The 23,114-nt window shown below is 33.9% G+C and overlaps 1 protein-coding gene and 1 long non-coding RNA gene across 2 annotated transcripts; both read right to left on the bottom strand.

Annotated features, from left to right (window-relative positions):
• Window positions 1-1,045: 1,045 nt before the first annotated feature.
• On the bottom strand, window positions 1,046-6,432 carry LOC138312116 (fucolectin-5-like; the record flags this gene model as incomplete). Its single annotated transcript, XM_069253156.1, has 4 exons — window positions 6,363-6,432; window positions 5,441-5,647; window positions 4,509-4,742; window positions 1,046-1,285 (listed from the first exon to the last, which is right to left on the bottom strand). Coding segments are annotated over exons 1-4 (751 nt in total), but the record flags the coding sequence as incomplete, so codon positions are not given.
• Window positions 6,433-14,627: 8,195 nt separating this feature from the next.
• Window positions 14,628-15,909, bottom strand: LOC138312117 (uncharacterized). Its single transcript, XR_011206863.1, has 3 exons — window positions 15,851-15,909; window positions 15,465-15,520; window positions 14,628-15,272 (listed from the first exon to the last, which is right to left on the bottom strand). It is a non-coding gene; the product is annotated as an uncharacterized lncRNA (long non-coding RNA).
• Between the last annotated feature and the right edge of the window lie 7,205 nt (window positions 15,910-23,114).

A 23,114-nucleotide genomic window follows, 5' to 3' on the forward strand; every position in this document is an offset into this window, starting at 1 on the left:
GACACTACTATGGCGATACTAAATTGAGCCGTCTTCTTCTCTCATATCAGTCAACACCGCATACTTCTACAGATTTATTACCAGCAGAACTGTTATTTGGTCGCAAGTTATGGACAATGTTAGACTTGGTAAGACCTCAAGTACGCGATCGAGTCGAGAAACGACAACAATCTCAGAAAGACTATCACGACGCTCGTGCTAAGCATCGTTCGTTTGCAGTCGGTGATAAAAAAAACGTCTATGCAGGACATAAATGGAAGTCTGCCGAGATAGTACCTAAGAACATACCTGTATCGTACAATATTGAAGGACAAGACGGTACTGTTGTCAGACGTCATGTCGATCACATTCGACAAAGACATTGTCTGACAGTCAATGAACCAGACAGTCAATAATTGCAGGATAATGTGGAATAGGACAACCCTACCCCTACTCCAATTCCAACAGATGTAGCAACCACAACGGAAGCTCAACCTGTGAGGAAAGGGAAGATCAGCAGACAGCCAACTCAATCTGTCCGTCCACAGCGTGTGAAGTAACTATGTGACTCCGAAATGAACAGTCCCCAGAGACACAGTTAATTAAATGTTCAAAGTGTTTTGAAGAAATCTTAAATTTTACAAGTTATTTAGTATACCAGCAGTATATTTTAAGTGTTCGAAGTTCTAGTTATGATGAAAAACAATGATTCTTACAGTGTTAGTACGTTTTTGAACAGCGGTGATACTATAGTCAGACATGTGAAAACATTAATCATTTCGTTTTGATAAATATTTATAGACGGTTTATAGTCTTTACTTAATGGTGGAAAGATGTAATGTATCTGCATAGTTAAGTCTTGTCGCTGTTTGTCAGTCGACACTATCCGTAGTATAATTCCGGTAATAAGTATGACTAATGTAATACCGAACTGTAATCATGGGTAATAAAAGCACATGTTGACTCCGCCATATTTGTGTCTTTCACTTATGTCATGCGGTCCACATATTTGTAACAAAGACTACAATGTAACCTTCATGTGAAACTAAGTAAAACAAAATCTTACGTGGTCCGACAAAACAGCTTTTCCCTCTCCATCCAGACTGACATCGTCCTCCCGGACACGCCCCCGTATCTATATCACAGTCCCCGCCCCCGTCACAGTGACATCGGAGACTACAGGACAGCCCCATCCACCCTGTCTGACATCCAATTACATCACACTGTCCAGTATCCGGGTCACAGCCGCCAGTCTTACAGTGACAGGTACCGCCACAGTTATATCCAAACTGACCAACTGGACATCCTGCAACAGATAAAGAAATCTATATTTAATAGATATTCACTTCTTAGAGAAAAGTTTGGTTTATTACAACCACAAATTGCAAGCTTGTTTAATCTGTAACCTCTGTGGATAAAATCACTGAAATCGAAGATTATATTATTAAAACTTAGCTGATGCCTCGCACTTTCGTGGTGTTCTTACCTAAATACAGCATATATGTCTAGTAGTAGAATATCAGAGCATTTAAATATAATGGTCAATATGGCTTATTAGCGAACAAAAAGTAATTGACAACTCACGTGACATGTAAACAATGAATATAAAACATTGTTTTATCTAATATGTCCTAACGGAAATGTCTTAATATTACATTTCAATTTCAACAAATTTTATTTCAAAATATTATTTGAAAAAAGGATTGAACAACAGGCATAGCCTATTTCAGTTCTCTCCCTAAGAAACAACTAGTGCATAGCAATATATATAAGATGTATAAGATAGTGATCATACGCAGTGTTGTTTACAATATATAACAATAAATAACAGTATAAACATATAGTAATTAACAGATATAAGATTTGAATTTGGAGATTTGTATTTACGGATATTTTTTAATCATGTTAAATTGCTAAAAACTATATGTATATAGAAGATAATTGCCAGGTTTTAAAAGGTTATTGGTACTGAATCCAGTATTTAATGAAAGGTTTCCCTCCATCCAAAAGTTACATACCAAAAAATTCCATATTGGCTTACTAGCCATTTGCCATGAGTTTAGAGGCTATAGTCATGGATACTGGATTCTGTATTTAAAGTAAGATTGTTAAGAGCAGTGAGTCAGTTTTGCCTTATTTATGAATACACTTTGAAAGATTTTTAAAAGTGCATATAAGTTAATCTACATATAAAAGTTATATAATTATAGTGTTAGAAAATATAGGACATAATGATAAGATGTTGATTGAATTAATCCATCTCCAGAAAATTCATATTCATGTTAAGAGCTAAAATATAATCATCTAAACAACACTGCATAGTAATTATTATAATTAATACATAATGCATACAAGTATAAAATATTCAAAAAATCAAACAAAGCAACCACTAGATCTATATGGAGGAATGGCAACCAGTGATCAAAGGCACAGTGATATGATTATTTACTATTGTGAAGTGCAATCAACGTATTATTGCATTTGTTATATTTTATTTTACATTACATGTCCTGTATTATATGCTCAAAACATCTATTTGCGGATCTTACAAACTCAATAGTACTTTCAACTATATATTTATTGGCCTGATCATCACGTTCACAACAACCTGATAGAATCCTATCTAGATTATAGTGGTTGTGACAATCATCAAATAATTTATCTTTTAAAGTTCTGCGTGGAATATCATATTTCACACTGTCAAGAAAATATTGTTGTACAGTACATGAGCATTACCACAGCTACAAGTTGGTGATTCAGTAAGATGGTCCCAATAAAGATCAAAATTAAGATTACTTGAAGAATTTTTAAGTAGACATAATAAAATATTATCTTTCCTATCACCTGTATTTACAAATGCAGTGGTCCTAGTTGTGTCTGTGGTAATGTCAATTACAGATTTGTTTAGGAGTTGCTTAAATTGGTATAATGATGTGATATTAGTTAAGTCAAACCTTGCTGCAAGTTCATTATAATCTCTTATTGTAGATGGTAAAAAAATGCATATGCAGTTGTCCTTCATACAGGTATTGTAAAGATTCGTTCATTTCTTAATAAATATGGATTTACATTATTTTAAAAAAATCACTCAATTATATTAAGTAAGTGGGAGCAGCTCCCATAATAATTTTTGTACAAGAGAATTAGTCTTTTTAGTGTTTTTTTCCGTCTTGTAGCAAGGGTGTCCCAACCAAGTTCAAAACAGTTCATAGTGCGAGGTTCCCTTGCGCAGTCCTGTAATAACTCTAGCTGCATCTAATTGATATATATCAGAAATAGAAAAGGATCGAGGACTGATCCCTGGGGACACCAGCACTTATCTGTCTATATGACGAGTAGAAGCCTTCAGTCATAACTCTATGTTTACGATTACTGAAGTAGTTTCTAAACCAATTAAGGAGATTTCCCTTAATACCATATTTTTCAAGTTTAAATAATAACCCAGGATGTCATACTATATTACATTTAATAAGTACATAATGTTTTGGCAATTTGTACTTATCATTGTTGGGGCATAGATACAATACAATTACAACAAACACTGTCAGAGTTATAAATGCTTTCATATCTTGTTGTCCTCCATGTTTTCATAAAGTTACAGCTAGTGCCGCAGTCTATTAATAACAGTTATGCCAATATGAATATTAGAAAAAATAGCCATAAGAAAACGTTGGCATCTCAGAAGAGAATATCCTTAATGTAAAACTTCCCTTTATAACGAAGTTGTTGTTTTTTAAACTGCAATTTAAACCATAAGAACTGTAAAAATATCTTCATTATTGAACAATTTCTGTGCAAAAGGTACCAACATGTATATTTCGATGCTTTAAAACTACCAAAAGTCCATTAAGTTAAGCATTGATGTCATTTTTTGTTAAAGATATAAACTGTGAATCCGCGTACGGATTCTCACAAGTTTGGAAACAAAATTTATTTTGTTACTAGATGAACTTAAAAATAGTTACATCAATGCTTATAATTTATTTTTCAGATAACATGATAACATAAAAATACGTTTAAACGTACTATTTTATTGGTTTTCCAATGGATTATTTTTCTTAATCTCTATTGTGACGTCATGATAACGTCGAGTTTTCGCGCTTTAGTCTGAGGGAAAATACTTAATTATTCTTCAATAACACTCAATGTAGTATTCTTTACAATTTTCCACTTCATTTATGAATATGTTTCCGCGCTGCTTGATTTTGGCATATAGACATTTATAAGCCCACATAATCTTTAATTATTTATTATAAGTAAGAATGTCAGAAAGACTTGGTCCTTCCTCTTCATTCTCACCTGTTTCTTGTCTTTGGTTGTGGACTAGAGACGATGTTGATAAGTATTGTATGTGTAAGTAAAGTGAGAAGGTAAATATCCTGTACCCTGAAGTAGATATGTCGTTATAATATGTTAATACGGTTTAATACGTAATACAATCATTCAACTTTCTGTTTGTTACTGTAATTAGTGGTTAATATTTGTAATATAAAATGAAACAATTACAAGTACCTCAACAATATACTCACCGTAGACCTGGACCTCACACAGTTCAATATATGTATCTTCACGTTGTCTCATATTGAAGAACACGACATAACGTCCTTTCATATGGCAATTGCGGATCTGGTTGAATGTTGGGTACCCTGGACTGTTGTCAACGTAACACAGATGTCCGTCATGTTCGTTGATAGAACCATCAGTCTGCGTCATGTTGGTGTTGTTTGTGACGTACAGACTGTAACCGTCCAGGCGATGTATATCTGTAAAGGAAATAGTCTGGTATACAAGCCATATTGCAATATTATAACTGATAACTTTGCTTAGTCAAATTAATTTGAAAGACTAATTCATACTAACCACTTAAACATAAGTTTCCCTACGGTAGTAGCCTGGAAATTAAAATACCTAGAGGTCCCGGGTTCGAATCCCTATCCCAACATTTTCTCCTTTTCTGTTATAAAGAAATGACGAATTACTCATTTCTAAAACGTCTTTCGAGGATGAACATAGCCTTGTTGTATAAGGACATCGTCTATACTGATGATTGCATGATAAAGTGATACATTGAATCTAAAAATTGAAAGGGATTTGTTATGTGCGATTTATTTTCTCTGGCATATCTGAAAAAGAAATAAAAATACATAAGAAATGGACAGAGTAAAACGAACATCAGTTATGCTTCTGCCGAAAGGAGCTCGCCTACTTAAATATTTGAAACAAAGTGGATGTTCAACCGTGACGTATCAGTGTATTGGGCTATCAATATAATTTTGGAACATCTAAAACATCGAAATAGCAGTCAATTATGTGAGAAATATACAGGCCTGTAGGTTAATCAGGTATTCAAAATATTTACTCTACATGTACCGGGCAAAACGCATCAAATAATGGTGAAACTATTAAGCCATCATATTTACAGGTAGAATATTTTGTTAAGGTTAGCATCATTACTGCTTACAGTCGTGTCTGTAAGTGATGTTGATCATCTGTATCCGGTAAACCTGTCTTAGGTCAACCTTCCACCAGGCCTTGCGTTGTCCAATACCCGTGTGGGAACAGTGTCCAGAATTTATATCACTCGCGAAGATACCGTCCACAGCTTTCCCAGCGGTGTAAACGCTAAAAGTCGAACTTTGTGTTGCTGTTTTATTAACAGCCAAATTTCCTGAATAATATATATAAAGTTATGTATTTATATTTCAAATAAAACAGTAAATATCAAATATATTCGTCAATCATTGTTTTTTTAATTCCTCTAATATTGTGATTCAATAGCTTATAGTGCAGCACTAGATATGGTTATTTATTAAATCTGTAAAATTTAATTTATCAAATCACCTTTTGTAAAAAATCTAACATTCATTTTCTCCAATTACAAAGATTAGGAATTGAATTTACTTAGTTATTTAAAAGTTGATATCCTATTAAATAAATAGCGATGGAATGCTTCGATACAGCTTGAAAGATGCATATGTTATCAAAGACTACCTAGTACATGATCGAACCTATGTTAGGTATAATATCAAAATTCTTCATTTTCGAAGACACAATATCTTATGTTGAAAAATTAAGGTACATAAGGTAAAACTAGCAAGCCAAAAAGCAACAATTAAGTGCATTGATTCTATGTTGTAACTTATAACTAAGTTGAACTTCTGTAGTTTGGATACCATTTGTAGTGGTTGTGATGGTAGTAGTAGCTAGGAGATCAGTTGTAGTTGGTTTGATGGTAATAGTAGTTTAGATACCAGTTGTAGTGGTTATAGTAGTAGTAATATTTTACAGGAAAAGGCGGGGTAAAATGACATCAGACCATAACCAAACCTAACAACAAACGATTCCAAAGACAACTATGGACTTTATATCAACAACATACTTACTTGAGCAGTTTACTGAGTACATCAAGAAACAAACCACAAGAAATCCCTTGAAATAAACAATCACTTCCATGTTAAAATCGTCCGTCAAATATCGCTGATCACCTCATGATGTCCTAAATGTGGCCATGTTATTTGTAATGATTACAAGGAAGTAAAATTCCTCCATTACACGATATATATATATATATATATAGGAACCAGGAAGGCCGTGTTATCAGTGAAACCGTTATCATACCCGGGTCCCGCTGGAATTCTGTCTTTTTTCATATCATTACAGCTCAATGTTGTGACCGTTATCTCGTGGGGTGTACAAGGGTTGATAGTGTTATCTTAGTAGTAGTGTCATGGCGGATATAAACAATGACAACCGAAGTTTTTATGTGATCATAGCTCCTATGCTTGGATTACATATGTACTTTATAAATCCATTAGACAGTGTCGCATTTACATAAAATGTAGAGAAAGGAATATACAAAAATAGTATAGTCTAAAAACTGTTTGGTGCTTTATAACGGGAGAGGAATAAAAATGATATGTGTGTCATAAATTATAATAATTTTACGTAATCACGAGTTATTTAAAGTGTACACGGAATGGTTTGGTTTATAAGGCTTGATAAAAGCGTCATTGGATAAAATTTAGAATGCCGAAAGTACGAGTTTCATAGCGATTACGGTATTAGAGATAATGCGCCGTTTCTCTAGAACACACCTGAAGCCCCAAGCCACTGACCCCGATTCAGGACCCCTGACCTGTGACGTCACGAGGACAACGGGATCGACTCTACTCGCATAAGTTAGAGTGGCGATAATGTGAACCATCCGTTTGTAAAAATCGATTTTGAAGACACAAATACCTGTGTACATGTCCGATATCTATTTAATATTATCCTCAATCACAGATATGAGTTTGGAATATGCATGGAAATAGGGATTTATACCATACATATATTGATGTACCTGTCGTAGATAAATGAACATCTCTGCGCGATTACTGCATAATTACACACAATAAAATGTACGTAATAATCCATGTACGTTGTATATCCGCGGTGTTTGGGACCACATATACATGAATATTATATCAAGGACGTATATGTTCTTGATTATGTTACCCAAAACCCAACTCGGGTCGTCTAATGTCAACTGGTCAAATAAATCCTTGAACCCACTTTACAAAATTCCGACTTTTTCATAAAACCTGCCCATACGACTTAAGGTATGATTCTAAACAGATTTTTTTGCATATGTGCAAATGCATCTAGCTACTAATTGTACGTGTTTTGTCTGAAATCGATCGTGTGACTTAATACACATTTTATACCATTGTTTAATTACCAGTAAATATGTTTGTCATTTAATTCTACTGTGAGTTGGTGGATTTAATTCTATATACTAAGTTTTGAGAACCGTAACACATATTTAGAATTTAGATAGAGTGATATTTTCCGATCTAATTGTTTTTTGACGAAATACATTCAGCTTTCATATACACGTAATACGGTACATCCGACGACTTGTTGATATTTCGCTCACATTCATTCATTAGTGTCTTTACTAGAACAATAAATCATGCACGGGTCAGACGAACTGAAGATGTCTATGTCTTTTCCAAATATCAGATATCAAGTTTCAAAATCAGAATACTTTCAATGTCGTGCCGCGTTAATCTCTATACCTGTATACTGCAGTAACTAAAGCGCGTGATCAACCCTGGCTAATGAGGGGATTACGTAAGAAAGGTGTTAGTGACCTGCCACGCTTAGTTGATTAGCACACGTCACGTGTCAAAATATCAGTTCACAGGTAAGTTAGCGATAGGCCATCATGTTAATGTTGTATAATGTCATATTTGTAAACACTTATAAATTTTTGGTTTGAAAATAAAAGTAAAATACACCGTTTATGCGTAACATATAACAAGTGTGTCAAGCACTACATGTATATACTTCAGAAACACCCATGCATACATTCATGTATATGTATTTTTATAACAAAAACTGCAAAATTATTTACAAATGACATATAGAGAAAGATTAATGCAAATATAATGCACAATGTCAGAATTTTGATACATCTGATAGTTACTAGATTTCAGATGTCCTATTCTTTGTGAATTTTGGTCAATATCGATCATAATTATGATACCAAAAATAATAATCTATATGATCAATAAATGTACTGTTGAAGATTGTTTAAATAACACATGTCGACATAGATTAAAAGAGAAGAGAAACACGTTATAGCTATAAATGAATTTTATATTATAAATTCAAACTCTCAAGTTTTGTTTTATTGTTTACCCCCAATTTATGTCTATGATGGCTACGTATACGTGTATTGAACTATAAAATACATTCAACACATTTTCTTTTTTGTTATGTTGGTTCTTGAAATTCATAGCGGTGAATTTTTATTTATACAGAAACATATTCAAATGGATAATTATATGACCATCATTTTCCGAATTTGTCTCTTTTAAGATTACATAGTGAAAATTGAATATTCCCGAAGTTTGATAATTTAGTGATTTGTTGAAACAGGGATTAGATCTCTTGTAAAAACGTACCGAGGCGTGCACGTATAAAAGTTTACACAAGGTACACAAAGTGATGCTTTTAGACTGATTATAAATATGTATTTTAGCCTTATTTCAGTTGCGATATTTCCTAATATAATATGATCAAATCGTCATCATAACTGTATACATATTTGTCAAATTATCGTAACCCCATTTCAGGAATATATATATGTCCACCTTTGTGCTATAACCCCACTACCAAACATATACAGCTCACAACTGCCGTTGTCCTCGTGACGTCACATCCTGTTATTTCCCAAATCAGGGTGAGCGGCCGATACCCTGATTAGCAGTCGTTATACAGGTAAAAATCGAGCACTTCGGAGGGCGGTATCTCGGTACTGAAGCGGCCGATTTTGATGCGGTTTTCAACATTCTTGTCAGGAGATCAGACAGAATAACATATCAAAATATAATTTTCCGTTCCGTGTACACTTTAAGTTTCGTTATCATGCAAGCTAATCATGCAAGACTTGTCTGAGTTTCTAGTTTTAGTTGTTGCATAATTGAAACCTACGCTCACTAATAGGAATCTTGTAGTGTTTTATCGCTATTTCCGCTATTTATTTATTTCAATGTTAATTTTATTTATTGGTTTATTAATTTTAAATCATGTATAAGTTCTTATTTGTCAATTTATATTCATTTTTATCATTTTCAAGTTGTCTGCTAACATGCATCAATTCATATTTCAGGACCGAAAATTATATTCCAATTCATGTTCTGTGCATTTACATTATGCCAATGTTTTTTTCATAAATGAGGCGATTCCGTTCTGCATGCCAATTTCGTTATCTAAACTAATCTTTTAAAATCACGCCTACCATATTATCTTTAGCACAGTGATATCAAATGTCTCATCCTCGGGACATACTTTAAATATAAATAAATTGTACCTGAACAACAAGGCCTCTTTGATCCTTTTTTTATTGATTTGTAGATGTCGATAAATTGAACAAAAAATCCTAATACTAACACGTACACAGAGCCATAACTGTTATCACTAATCATAAATAGAACACTAGAATGAGCATGCACGCCTAGGTAAATTGCATTTCTGTCGTAGATCATGGATTCCATTGTCGAATTGTAAGTTTTTATGTGCTATACACTCTAATCTCTATTTATTTCGGTGTCAATGGCACGCTATGTAAGAAAGTAAGATATCACGATTCTTTTCGAAACAGTTCTTTGATCTATGGGCGTGACGTCCATAAATCTGTGACGTTTGACTGGGAGTTCTGTAGGGAGGGGGTGTAATATTAAAATAAGAACATCGGAAAGATGTCTTAAACGTGGTCTCGTGAAAGTGCCTACAAGTTTTGATCCTATTGATTTTCAACGGTTGAGAAAACATCCTGATACCAACACGTATACAGAACCATAAAGGTTATCAGAAATCGAAAATAAAACACGTATAATACAAACTATTTAAATGCAATGTTTACAGCGTGCCGCTTTCTGTATGATATACAGTATAGACACGCGGCATTATATATTTGAATTCTATTATTTTAAGACTTTATGTGTTAATATATAATATGGCATTTACAGATGTGTATTCGTCTCCATTTTTATAACTATGAAAGGCATGGTATGTAAGATAAAACGATCCCTTTTTCTCATTAAAGCCATCCAATGTCATTTATTTTTGTACTACTCATGCATTGAACATCTCAACATTGGTATGACTCTATAAACATCATGTCTACAAGTGTATACATATATCTTGAATGAGACTAAAGCTAGAGCATATTGAAATGTCAATGTATATTTATTTTGTTCTTGTCTTCGTAATTGCTGCTACGAAATCTGCAACCAGTTTGGTATATGTCTCATCTCTTCTTTGTGTACCTTAGTCTCTATGAATGATTTCTTTACTTTGCATTTGATTGATTTTTATTTTACATATATTTTTATATCGACATTTCAGCACCAACTCTACTTTTATTCCAAATCAGATCACTGTGGCATGGCACGGTATAGTACAATGGAAACGAAGGACTACACTTTATACTTTGTTTATATGGTTTGTGACCTTTTCGTATTTTTACTAGTTTTCTTAAAAAAAGCCTTTTGGTCAAATTTAAAATGGATGTGAAAATCTGAACAGTCAAATTGTCCATGACAATGTCTAGTATACTTTGTATTTGTTTGGTGTTTCATTTATGAGTTATTATATTGATGAATTCCTCAAGATATACCGGTACCGTATTTTTATTGGTTTTGATATCAACTTATACGTTATATTTTTAATTAATATAATATAGCATATCGCGGAATATTGCATTAGAGATTAATTTAGTAACAAAAAATAGAGTCAATATTGCGGTGTTTGTTTTTGAATTCACGTTAGAAACTTATCACTTTAAAGAGATAGTGAACTGCTTACAGGAAAATCTATCTACAGACGTTATCGGACCGACCAGTATATGTCATAAGGGATTGATGATACAGATTTAGATTTATCTTGATATAGATACACAATGATTTAAGTATAAATTTACAGTTTTCCACTAAGACAATATATGATAGTATGTGTTAACAGCATCACGTACAAACCAAGTACATTAAACGCGGGCCTGACAAAATTCAATCTTTAATGTTCAAATATTGGAAGTGTGTTCAGTTTGATAATCTACATCATACACCTATACAATATTCGGGTGATAATTGTCCAATTTAGTTAAAATAAGAGTAAAATTTGTCGTACAAACATAATACATCAATGATGTAATCACTTAACTTTGAACAGTGGGTTTGTAAGATTATATTACCTGTACATACATGTACGTCGCTCTCATACAAGCTTAAGGGAGATAACATCCACTTTATAATTATAAAACAAACATGACCTGTGTGCTACACATGATCCATATAAAACTTTGCTTTGGTTTGATCTTGCAGTATGACAAATTTGTCAGTTAAATTGAAGACTACAGGTAGTATATTGATATACATAGAAGGTCAGAGGTCACCAACCCGATCGCGTGGATTTTCCAAGGCACTCGTTATTCCTCCAACTCTTGCGCTTACATTCGGGCAATCGAAAGTGATTTGTTTAAGTTGTATAATTTGTTTCGCAATCGATGTAAAATAAAAAAGCGTAGTTAGTATGCAATCATTTCTCTCAACACTGAGCTAAGGTGCAAAGCAATTAAAATTAGTTTTTGCGTAAGTTTAATTGCTAATTTAATCTGTTTTATTACTTTATAGACGATTGTAGCAATTATTAAGTAAAATAATTCAGTGTCAGTACTATCGTGTTTTATGACCATATCACTTGAGAAATATTAGGTATTTGAAAAAATATAGCAATACTATGACGGTTAACCGGAAAATATTGAAATTACTCACACGATAAGAGCTTTAGATAATGGCTGATAAGTTCATTTTTTATGTTCTTTGTTTCTTGTGTTTTGAGCCCCACGTGAAAGGCGATAAACACTCAAGATAAACAGAAAATTCCCAGAGGTTTAAGGGGGTTTATTCGGTAAAGTGTCTGTATTCGTTATGACAAATAGTTAATCCTGTTATAATTTATCATATAATTATATCAATAGCAAAATTGAGATCATAAAAAGACGCTGACTTTAAGATGGGGTAAATTATAAGCATGTCTGATGTCGTTTGTGAGTATAAGGTGACAGGGAAGACTGCTAAGTTCTAAAAGTTTATCTCTGTAGATAATATATATATATGAATAAATTGTTTATTTGTTTGGTATGAGTTGTGGGATTCATTCGCTGCTAGCGGCCGACACCCATAATTCGTGACATGATTACAATAAAATTAAATAAAAACTACGTTTAGAACAACTTCAAATATTTCTCATCTTCCAATTTCTGTTTCCAAATAACCGTTTTTATGTTCACAGCAAACTACTCTGATATATCGTAGATACAATTTCAAACCTGTTCTGATATTTGTTGAAAAGGAGAAAACCAAACTTCCATCGACGTTGTCAGCATTTGCTTTTGTTCAACGACCGAGGATCAACTGCTTTTTACACGACCATACTTACTACATGAGAAGGACTATTAACCCATCAATAGTCTCTCTTGAACAGGGGACGTTGAATAAGCCCAGTCACACTTCTCTTATACTAAATATCCACACTTTTTGTTTTTGATTTTTTTTGTTACGCTATGACATATCTTCAAATGTGGAATATATTATCGTTGATGAGATTCCTAACGCCGATTTGTTTCCATGTCGAGGTATAAAAGCATGTGTTGTTAGAAAAATACAACATATTCTGTCGATCCTGTAACAATTTGTTTGAAGACAAATTACTAAAGAAAACCAATTGTTATGGTGTTTACTCTGTATCGCTTTCTGTTTGATTCCGCTTCGTCACATCAATTTACAAAAAGTATTGTTAGGATTCGTCATAGTTTTGTCGTCGACTCTTATATGATGATTTATCTGGACTGGATATATCTGGCTAGCTTAGTCATTTGAACCATAACGTTACTTCATTTAAATGACACCATAACATGATGAATTGGCCCATAAAATATTACTTGAATTTTACAAATGTTTGTCAATTGAACAGGTATATTTCAACCTCTTTAGTGGTCTGTATCTGTTTGTAGAAAGGGGCACAACTATGCTAAATACACTACATATTTGCAGGTAAAATTCATCAATAGGATGATCCCTTTTTGGTTATTGTTTCTATGTTCATTATTTACCCTTTATAGAGAACAATATGTTATTGTCTGCTACTCCATTTATTTCATTACAAAATGTATATAAAATAATAATCATAATATTATTGGGGTTGTCTCCCTTAATTTCAATGATTATCTTTGTTTTGTGAGTAAATGTTTGGCCAAATGTAATTTGATCCACTGTATATTGACACTGCCAAGCACTCTGTTAAGTATGGAATATATAAGAAGTATGTTACTAATGTATCAGGTATTGCGTATTCAATTATTCCTACTGTTTTATTCACAAAAAACATCTCAATATCGCCAAAACAAGCGAAAAAAAGAGAAAAACACAGTTTGATGCTTTCTTTTTATTAAAAATTGACATGATAACAATTTTAAAAGCAATCTGAAATAATCTAAAATATCTACAAGGACTGTCATATCTTAGAAACATTTGTAAATGCATCAACCTCTTCTTGATACGCCAGTATTTTTCTCCTTAATATTTCTATTATGGTATCAATAATTACTCTTACAGGTTTTAGGGGCCGCGGTGGCCGAGTGGTTAAGATGTCACCACATAATTCCACAAGCCCTCCACCTCTAGGATACGGGTTCGAATCCCATGTGGGGCAGTTGCCAGGTTCTGACCGCTGGCCAGTGGTTTTTTTCCCCGGGAACTCCGGCTTTTATCCACCAACAAACCCGGTCACGTCCTTACATGACCCTGACTGCTAATGGGACGTAAAACTAAAACAAACAATTTTGGACGTTTTGTATGAATTTAGTACCTAATCTTCTTTATATGAAAAATAGGAATCACCAAAACCATGATAGCTATTATGCACAGAATTATGGTATTATGCCGTAAAGTCTATGCAGACATAATGGATATCACTTCATTATATTCATAGTTCGTTATATACATATTATATATCATTAATGGGAACGAATAGGAACATAAAATACGTTTTAAGTATATATTCGTTGTAAAGATTTAAGTTATAAACGTGTTTTACTGTAATCACATCCATGACAATATCAAGGATTTATTTATATTACGCGGTTATACTGCATATATCAAACTGAAACAGAGTGTTCATAAACTCCAAACGAGTTTTTTTATCTGAAAAAGGGTCATTTTTTCAACAATTTCAAGTTATTGTAGCAATAAAACTATGAGGTTTCGTTGATGTTAATATTGGATAGCATTAGTTGTTATATCATTCTACTTATTAAGTTTATTTAGGAATGTGTAATATGTTGGAGGTCGATGAGTATCAGGAGAACAATCATTTACGTTCGGGATAAATAGTAACTCATTAGGTCCAAACTTTCGACATATTTGAACTACTCAGTAGCAACCATCTTAGTTATACAGGTTTAGTGGACTACTCTGTGTGTTACCATGCATACAAAGTACACACATCGCATACATACCCAGTGTGAAAACATTGCCGGTGTCTTTGTTTTAAAGCCTATGGCGACTCTCCTGAACCTATTTGTTATCACAAGCAAGAGTATATGTAAGTAAATATTATTGATGCGATAAGTCTCTCCACTTTCATATCTTAATCACCCTGTCTACCAATAGTATCATAAACATTACGTGTAGTGTCTATTTTTGTTGAATCCAATCCTTCATAATTCCTGTCGGGGTCGGGCATATCTGTAAAGATATATGTGGATGTCAAATTTTCTATAGACATATTTAAAGTTTACATTAATATAAAGTTAAGAAAAACAAGATTATTCAAATAGCCTGTTGATATTCCAAACGAAATTACGTATGGATAAATATGGATAGATCGTTACTCGTGTAACCAGTCTATATCATGTTACACATAGAGTGTATACTTACGATAAGTATGTAGTTCGGTGGAAGGTCTTGACGTACGAACTGTTTTGCCACGCATCCTTAAATATATTAATTAATTTGTAAAGACATAGAATTACACATACTTTTAGAGACTTCCTATTAGTTCCACAGTACCTTGGTTAACGCCTTTTGATATATTTATCTAAACTTAAATAGAATACTCGAATAAGTTTTGTAGTGCTATGATCACGTCGATTTCACGTCAACGAGGAAGGATTATATAATAATTATGGTCAAGATAACAGCAAAACATTCTTACTACACGCGTACGTAGGTATAAGGGTAAGATTTATAAATAGGAGTGAAACAAAAATGTTAGCAAGAAATCAACAAGGTAATTTAAATCCTGATAACTGATTGTAACTCACCTCAGGCAGTGTATGATAAAACCTATATTAAAGGTGATGGCAACAGCCAGAATGCTGCCGAACACGGCGTAACCGGTGGTGCATTGTGGGTAGGTCTTTATCTATAACAAATATAAATAAATAGAATGAATGAATTTCGAATTCGTTTTCAAAAAATCATGAATACTGAATCGGATCGAAATATGGACCATAAACTATAAGTTAGAATAGTTGTACTTACTTCTTCACAGTGACATGTCTTTGTTGTGGCTTCTGTCTGTTTCTGTGCTGGTAATGATAACATAAGCATGTATTATTCGCAGTGATATGTTGTAATTAAAAAAAAACATTGTAAGGAATCTCATATATCAAATACAATAACATAAGGCCTATAAATGCAAATTAAACTTGTTTAATGTATTTTATGAATGTTACAGTTACATTGCTTTGACGTTACTTACGGTTAGTAAATGTATATATTTAAGTGTCAAGTTAATTAAGTTATATTTCAATAGCATTACTGTAGTTGATGCTGCCTGCGGTGAAGAGGTTACTGGGTTAAGAAAGACATTAATCTACGGCTTATTTTAGCACGTTGCATAAAGAAAGCGTACGCTGACCTCAGGTCATTCTAACACGGACAACAATGGAGGAACAAGGTCTGTACATTAATGTATTTCATTTGTAACCAGTGCCTGTTGTAAATAATCTATTGTGTGTAAAATTTCTTTCCTACCACCTCCCCTTCAGACCGCCTTTTTATATGGTAAGGTGGCTGTTAAGATAATGTTTTGTTTTCCATAAGTGTATTCAATTAATCATTACTAATGATACATTTTTGCTATTGCCGTTTTTTGTACTCCCATCTTTGACTTGTTTAATTTGTATTACGTAATTTCACACGTAAAATGAAACAGATTGTTTTATATACTACTCAAAATTTGCTAAGGATCACTTTTATTTTGTAGTATATCAAATTCATGCTATTGTACAATATTCATAAAAATACTTTAATGATGTCTTTAAGATGTCTAAACACAAGATCCAACAGGAAAACTATTGAATTTTCACGAGTGCTCGATACATTACTTGCGAAAGAGAGCTACCCCCCAAAATCACAAAACCACGGCAATGCGAGCGAAAATGAAATTCGCGTTAAATCAGTTTTCTCGTGAAATTTTCATTTCAGTATATTGTGTGACGTCCCCTAGCTTCAATAAGACTTCGACATCGCCGACGCATGCTCGCAATTAAGTCCCGTTTCCGGTTTTGCTGGATGAATGCCCACTCCTGTCGCAGAGCCGTTCCATGTTTTTGCAGTGACCTTTGATGGTAAGAAATGGATTACTGTGGCATGTCCTACACATGCTCTATTGGATTTAGATCCGGGGAACGAGCAGGCCAGTCCATGCGTTCGATACTTTCCCTCTGAAGCTTGTCCTCAGAGGTTTAATAACGCTACGTCACTACGAAATGACTTCATAAACGCCACTGGAACTCGAATATCTATGCAATCTGTACATAATCATGCAGACTGAGGTTCCGTAGACCTACAGAGATGATTCCCTTGACCGGTAGGCATGCTCAGGCTACACTTACATGGGCCTACGATCATGCGAGATGGACTATCAGAGACTGGAGCCCTGTTCTGTTCACAGACAAGTCCAGATTCAGTCTTGACTTGACAGACAGGCGTGCTAGAATGTGGAGACTACCAAATGAACGATTTCCTACAGCCAACGTCTCCGAACACGACCGACATGGCGGCGGGTCTGTAATGGTCTTGGGCAGTATAAGTGTCCAAAGTAAAACAGATCTCCATGTCTTACCGAACGGCAATTTGATAGCCCAGAGGTACTGCGATGAAGTCCTCGATGTCTACATTAGACCATATGCTGGTGCTATCGGTTCGGAATTCATTCTAATGGATGATAATGCTCATCCACATAGAGTTGGGTCACTGTCGCCTATCTTCAGAGGAAAACTATCGAACGCATGGACTGGCTTGCTCGTTCTCCGGATCTAAATTCGATTGAGCACAGGTGGGTCGTGCTACAGGAATCCATTTCTTTCCCACGTTTACTAGCCAAGGTCAACGCAAGAACTTGGAACGGCTCTGCGACAGGAATGGGCAACCATCCAGCACAAAACCGGAAACGGGACTTAATTGCGAGCATGCGTCGGCGATGTCGCAGTGTTATTGAAGCTAGGGGACGTCACACAATATGCTGAAATGAAAATTGCATGAGAAAATAGTTTTAACGCGAATTTCAGTTTCGCTCCCATTGCCGTGTTTTTGTGATTTCGGTGGGTAGCTCTGTTTCGCAAGTAATGTATCGAGCACACGTGAAAATTCCATAGTTTTCCTGTTGGATCCTGTGTTAAGACATCTTAAAGATATCATTAAAGTATTTTTATGAATATTGTACAATTACATGAATTTGATATACTGAAAAAATAAAAGTGATCCTTAGCACATTGTGAGTAGTATACATAGTGATATGTATCCGTCGTTTTCATAAAACGGTCACTTTAAATCTAATTTACGTGTTGTCATTTATATCAATCAAGTCACACGAGCTTGCCATGGAAGAGACTTATTAGGTTTCAACTGAAATCATTTATAATGTATTATATTGAGGAAACTTTAATTGCCTCCATGTTACTGATGGCAACGGTAGGACAAACTGGAGCATTATCAAACCTTCAATATAACATAATTTACATATAATAAACACCGTTGTTGTAGCTCGGTTATATCAATGATGTGACATTATTTGGTATATGATCGTTTCTTTATTTTATGTCTGTTTCGAAATCTTCCTTGACAACTCGTTTTTGGCCTACCAAGTGCAACGCATCCGCTACTGTAAAATGGCGATGGGATCTTTTTTCGAATCAATACATATATATGTCTATGTAATTCATACATTAGCTAGTACAGATCATTATGCTATCACGAAGCTGCTATTGGTATATTAAACGAATACATATACAAAAGTAATTTTTCTTTGGCTATAATATCAATATAAATGTTAACCTCAATATTTCTTATATAACGGATTTTGACAGAAAATACTTGCTAAATATCAATTGATATAATCAAAACCAATGAACAACATTGGGCTTAAAATCTCAAACGTATAATTTGTTTGAATTTTACAATTTCTTCAGCACCAAATGTTTAAGCTTGCGAAGCATTGTACAACTATGACAATGAATACTGTCTTGTCCGAATGGTATGAATGTATAGAAGATGTTAATAAGGATCAACCACTTTATTACTTAATAATCTTGATACCTTCAAGCCAGTGTTTCAATTGTCTAACAACTGAATTCATATGCTATGTTTTGGTTTTGAATATTTTATAAGGGTTCTAACCTCGACTGCATGTCTTTCCAAACCATCCCTCGTTACAGCCCGCCGTATAACATACCCCAGTCCTCCTGTCACAGTAAACTAAACGGGTTGACACTTATATCACAACAGGCATCTAGTTACAATTTCTATCGTTACTATCCCATGTACATGAAGAGTATTTATACAAATATGACAGGTACTAAATGCAGTTGTATCAAATCTCTCATTCTCCCAAATTTAATACCTTAAAACAAATGTCGCTGATACCTTCAAAAAATGATATACTTGTATGAAAAATTAATATGTATATTTAGAATTAGAGTAATTTCAAGAATATGTTTAAATTTTACAAGTACAGTAAAAGCTGAGAATGAAGAAGCATTACATTTACATATATGGTGAAGTGAAAAGAGTACATACGGTCAGACCAAGACGCCAACTTTTTACAGTGTTATAAGTAATTGTAAAGTGATTTTTGCAGTAGTTTTTCCCATCTAAAAAATATTAAAAGTATATCATCAACATTTCTAAATAACATAACTTCTGTGTTGTCACCAAAGTTTATGAAGCATCTGAAGTCATTTGAATGATTTTTACAGCTAAATTTATCAAATAGTATGTCAAAATGTTCGCCCATTTACAACATATAACTAAACCAATTATACCAAACCTACGTTGGTCACAAGCTTCTCCTGACCACCCCGCTTCACATCCCACGTTGTGACATGTTCCATTTCTATGGTTACAGCCAGGACTCTGACAATGACACTCTTCTGTACAGTTAGATCCAAAATATCCCGTTCGGCATTCTACAAGTACATCGAAATGATCATCGCAATATGATGCATAATGATGCATTAGGATTGATTTTGATTAAAGTATATCAATCGTTCTTGAATTTCACAAAAAAAAAAACAATCAATGCAAACTAAACAACAAAGTATTTTAACTAGAATTATAAGCAAACACAAAATGCTATAGGGTTACCTTGGCTACATGCTTTTCCATTCCATCCTACCTCACATCCGGGTACATTACATACCCCAGTCCTACTGCCACAGCCAGAGTTAGCACAATGACATGTTTGGGCACAGTCTCGTCCGAATGTGTTGGTCACACATACTACATTATGATAGTTTCAATTAAACGTTGATGTCATTATTAGTTTTCTTCATTTCGTCGTAGTATGGAAGACATTTTTATTGTAAACTGTCCTCGTATGTTTTTCATTATTTGAGAAAATTGTAATATCAATGCTTTTCATCATTTTTTTCAGACTACTTGATAAAATAAAATACGTCTAAACGTCCGATTCTATTTATTTGCCAAGGGAGTATTCTTCCAAATCGAAACGCAGCGTCGATGGCTCTATTTTGACGTCACGACAGTTTTCGGAAAAAAGAATCGGCCTATTATAACACGGCTACAGTACACTTATTCAATACATCGATACAAGTCAGCGGCAGAGCGTTAGGGGTTTATATACACGCGTCGTTCTCAGTTGAGGTAGCACGGCTATAATGCAATCTTAAAATCCTTAAACATTTTTTTTATTTATATTTTTATCTATTTCACAGAAAAACAAAAAGAACATATAAAAATCAAAACAATCTAAGACTTAACTTTTAACAAACAGTTGATATCATAACAACTGATCGAATCATGAATTATGATATTAGTTTTATAAGTATCTTCACTACACGTTTGTCTCCTTCCGTCTTTCCGTATATGTCAAGCTTTTCACTAGAATCAATTAGTGAAATTAGCTAACATAAGGAAAAAGAAATAATTAGATAAAGATACATGCATAGTAACCTTGACTGCATGTCCGTCCCTCCCATCCTTCCATACATCCGGGTATATTACATACCCCAGTTCTCCTGTTACAGTCAGAATTGGCGCAATGACAGGTCTTGGTACAGTCTCGTCCGAATGTGTGGTCGGTACAGGCTGTAGCAAGAAACACTAACATACAAAATGTAGTCAATGCAATCCTTATTTTAGAATATAAAAACGTTTGTCATGCGATAGAGATAATTTAAGATTTAGCCAGAATTAGCATGACAGATCTGGGTACATGTCTTGTCCACATGTTTGTCTGGTATAGGCTGTATTTTAAAGCAAATGACAGTTAATGAATTGGCTATGAAATCGTCCGAATGTTTGGTTAGTAAAATCACATTGCACAAAGGGTTTATTCTAAGAAACGTTATATAGTGCGTTTCCTTGTACATAAGAACAAGGCAGCGGGTTTATTTATACTCTAGATGACCAATTCATCAAAATTAACTATTTATTTGACCATTTATATGTGGGAAAGAAAACAAAAAGTAACACATGCAAGGAAATCATGAATGTTTTAACACTTATGACAATACACCGTATCATGCAGTTATCGGAGAGCATCTACTGATACCTTAAATATTATCATAATTGCTGACGAGTTATTTCCCCCTTTTAAATGACCATTTGCAACAGTGATAATTTTGATAGAGGCTAAGTTTATGCGCAAACAAATCATTTTTTGAGCACTCAATTTCTTCACCCACCCTAAAATCTACCCATTGTTGGTTTTTATTTCTGCTTTTGTTTGTTCTTTGTGTTTCAGCCATTGTAATAGAAGGTATATGGTCGTCACAGTTTCTGGTACAAGTCAAGTGTTAACAAACAGTGGCAGAATTTTTGTGCGGTTTCTGACTTTGCAGATTTTGCGGTACAAACTAATGACTTGATTGATTGACATCATATTGATTATATAAAGTATTCTGTTTATATTGACGTGAATCAGATGATATATATTTCCCAGTATCACTAATCATTAATGTCGTCTTATTTATTGATTGATTAATTGAATTTATTGTTAAAGTGATTGAGAATGGTTTCCCAGAATCAAGAATTTGTGTGACTGCTGGCTTGTCTCTATGGTCTATTAATGGACCGACTGCCATGTTAATTTGAGGATTGTTGTTTCTCATTTATCAAAATATCAATTAATTTGTATTGTTATGTAATTTTGATTGAATTTGTTTGATGACGTGCCATTATGATCTATTGACAGGCCGTGCTGCCATATGTAGATACCAATTAAAGCTTTGACCAGAAATCCAAAATTTAAATTCAGAGTTGTCTTCGCATCTACTGATAACTAATAACGTCATTCAATAGTAACAACACATGGATGCACCAATAATTTAAACTAATATTTTGAATCAAAGAAGACCACATTATTAATGTCATTTAAGACACTAGAAAATAAATTTAGTAGCATCATGATAGTGAATATTAACAATATTATATATCAATGCATATAGGTAACATATTAGTAATATACATTGTAAGATTCTTGGGTTTGTATTACCTTAATTACAATTGCTTCCCCTCCGACCCTCCTCACATCCGGTATTAAAACATAACCCACTGCCCTATTCACATTCCGAGGTATTATTTTCAAATAATAAGCACTAACGCTTCAACATTGGTCGCATTTACCTAGACAGTTGGGCAATTATGTAGAATATCATACTCATATCAACAGTGCTTATTATCTTATTTATATCAGTATAATAATGAAAATCGCTACAGTATACTATAAAAACATTCAAATCTGACTCAAAAGCATTTTTCTATCATATCATATTGTATCTTTTCGATGGCTTTTCAGGCAAAGTAGGGAATCAATCTGTTCTGACAAGACCTTTCCTGCAAATTTGTCTCCTTCTATCCTTCTATTTAAGTCAAACGTTTCACTGGAATCAATTACTGTAATTTATTACAATGAGGTGTGCATTCTTACCTTGACTACATGTTCGTCCCTCCCATCCGTCCATACATCCGGGTACCTTACACACCCCAGTCCTCCTGTCACAGTCAGAGTTAGTACAATGACAGGTTTGGTTACAGTCTCTTCCGAATATGTGATTGGTA

This window comes from Argopecten irradians, unplaced genomic scaffold (assembly GCF_041381155.1).
Source record: "Argopecten irradians isolate NY unplaced genomic scaffold, Ai_NY scaffold_0213, whole genome shotgun sequence".
Lineage (NCBI taxonomy): Eukaryota > Metazoa > Mollusca > Bivalvia > Pectinida > Pectinidae > Argopecten > Argopecten irradians.